General features: G+C 40.8%; 1 protein-coding gene across 4 annotated transcripts in view; it reads left to right on the top strand.

The window, feature by feature from the left end:
- The first annotated feature begins 734 nt into the window (after positions 1-734).
- The window catches only part of LOC126384448 (low density lipoprotein receptor adapter protein 1-B-like), an 18,382-nt gene continuing 16,916 nt past the window's right edge, over positions 735-2,200 (top strand). The window contains exon 1 of one of the 4 annotated variants that reach the window (XM_050035549.1): positions 735-1,033. In XM_050035549.1, coding sequence (XP_049891506.1) covers positions 949-1,033 — 85 coding nt within the window. In that variant the 5' untranslated portion in view covers positions 735-948. The remainder of the gene's footprint in view (positions 1,034-2,200) is intronic. The other 3 variants (XM_050035550.1, XM_050035551.1, XM_050035552.1) reach the window with 3 other exon arrangements.

Raw genomic sequence — 2,200 nt, forward strand, 5'->3', positions numbered from 1 at the left:
AAGAGTTTTTCATAATACTGAACTGGGATTTGTTGCCTTGGGTGGTAACAGTTAGTGAGAATTCTGACCTGGGCCCATAAAACACCATCACCACTGATTTCCCAAAATTTTTTCAACCTTAACAAACAGAAGTTTCCACGACTGCACCGTATGTGTTTCCCATTTCATCTACAGGATGTCTTTCTCTGGTCCGTCATCATGAGGCACAGCGTTTCATATTGCTTTTGCAGTTTATTTAGATTTAAATAAATAGTTTCAAGCTAATGAAAAGAGTAAAGACGCTGATAGAATAGTTGAGTAGTACAGAATAGAGTACACACCACAGTCCCCTACATCTCTCTCAAACTTACAGTGAATGATGAGGTTATAGACACTAAATATATATGGACTTTATACCCAGTAAAGATGCAGATACACCCACAGGAGCAGTGTGGCACAAACTGTATGTGGACAATTTGGCAATAAGAAAAATGGCTGTTGGGTAGCAGCACCCCAAATACAGGTATAACAAATCAGAATATCCTCTGAGAAAGTGTTTTATTGAAATTATTGGCCCCAAAAACTTCAGAAAAGTCTCCAGATATGTTGGACAGGTGCACATAGACCCTCCAAATATTAATATCATTTCACCGTAAAACTTTGCTTCTGACTTTGAAAAAATAATGTTCCACTAAATCTTTGTAGGACCAATAACTAACTATGAAACATCACTAATATAATTTCTCCTGGGTTGGGCCCATTCTTGTGACGCCCCTGCTTCAGACTCTCAAATGTCCCATGTAACGCAAATGCAGCCTCACTTCTGACCTGGTAAATGGCGGTATTTCTGACAGCACGTGAAGGCAGCACAGGTCCATCCTCCCCATCAGCAGTCCGGTCAACAACACTTCAGCTGCTGCAGGACTCAGCTGCAAACTTCACCGACTCTCTGCACTCACACAGCCCGACATGGATGCACTCAAGTCGGCCGGGAGAGCCATCATCCGGAGCCCCAGCATGGCCAAACAGTCGTGGACATCCGGCAGACACAGAAGTAAGAAATAAATGTCAATGTTAAAGAATAAATGTTGAAACACAGATTTAACTTTCAGCTGCAGTCTCACCGTGCTGGAGTTGACTCCTGCTGCCACACTGACGGAGCTTTAACGGCGCATTTGTTCGGTAACTTTACCGAAGTTTAACGTTTTGTTTAAGAAGCGAAACGTGTTGAGATGTGGAGCTGGTGTTTGGCTGTGGAGGGGAAGTTAGAAATATGAAGTTTGACGCTAAAGTTAAACCTCATTTGCTCCAACAAAGAAGTGCGATACAGAAATACGCGTCTTTCTGTTTTTGGGAAACTTGTTCCTGTTTCATCCAGAGGAGACTGAGTGTGTGTTTGCACAGTGGGTTTTACCCTTTTGAGGAATTCACCGGAAACAAATGTTATTTTAACACCAGGCAGAATAAAGCAGCAACAACATAATGTGACACAGTCAGAGGATGGCTGTATGTGGAGTAGGGGAGACCGGGGTCGGTTGTCACACTTTGTACTTATGTGTGAGTTGTTCATCTTAAAACCATTTTTCAATAGTCATGAAACGAAGAAACGTCTTCAAGAAACGCAAGCAAGTCCAGTTGCCTACAATATAGCACTTACGATTAGAGTTGTACCGTTACCGATACCAGAATCGGAAATGCCTCCGATACTGCCTAAAATGCGGTATCAGGTATCGGCGAGTACAGCCTATGACCAATTATGCGCTGGTATCGGATCGGTACTTAGTATCGGCAGGAAATCGGGAAGGAAAAAGTGGTATCAGTACGTCTCTACTTAAGATTCCACCTCTATAATAGTACTCATCTATGCCCCTTGTCTTCAAACCATGAATTTAAACCAGGTGATTGTTTGAATTATCTTCTGTAGGGGTGGGCGATATGGCCTTAAAATCAAATTGAGGGGATTTTTGCGATAACGATATTCTTGATGATATGACAAATTAGTATAATTATATATATTATTAAGAAAATAGAACTGCAACAAAATCAGTGATGTAGTTTCACAGTTTGCTTCATATATTCAGTAAAAACTAAACTGATGTCTCATTTCTTTAGTTTGTGAACAACAGCAGTAACTCAGAGTGAGATTCAGATTCTGTTACAATATTAACAGTTCATCTAAATCAAATCTACTAATTACACATTTAAACAGCTCCCAGATACA

Source organism: Epinephelus moara, chromosome 22 (genome assembly GCF_006386435.1).
Source record: "Epinephelus moara isolate mb chromosome 22, YSFRI_EMoa_1.0, whole genome shotgun sequence".
In the NCBI taxonomy this organism is placed as follows: domain Eukaryota; kingdom Metazoa; phylum Chordata; class Actinopteri; order Perciformes; family Serranidae; genus Epinephelus; species Epinephelus moara.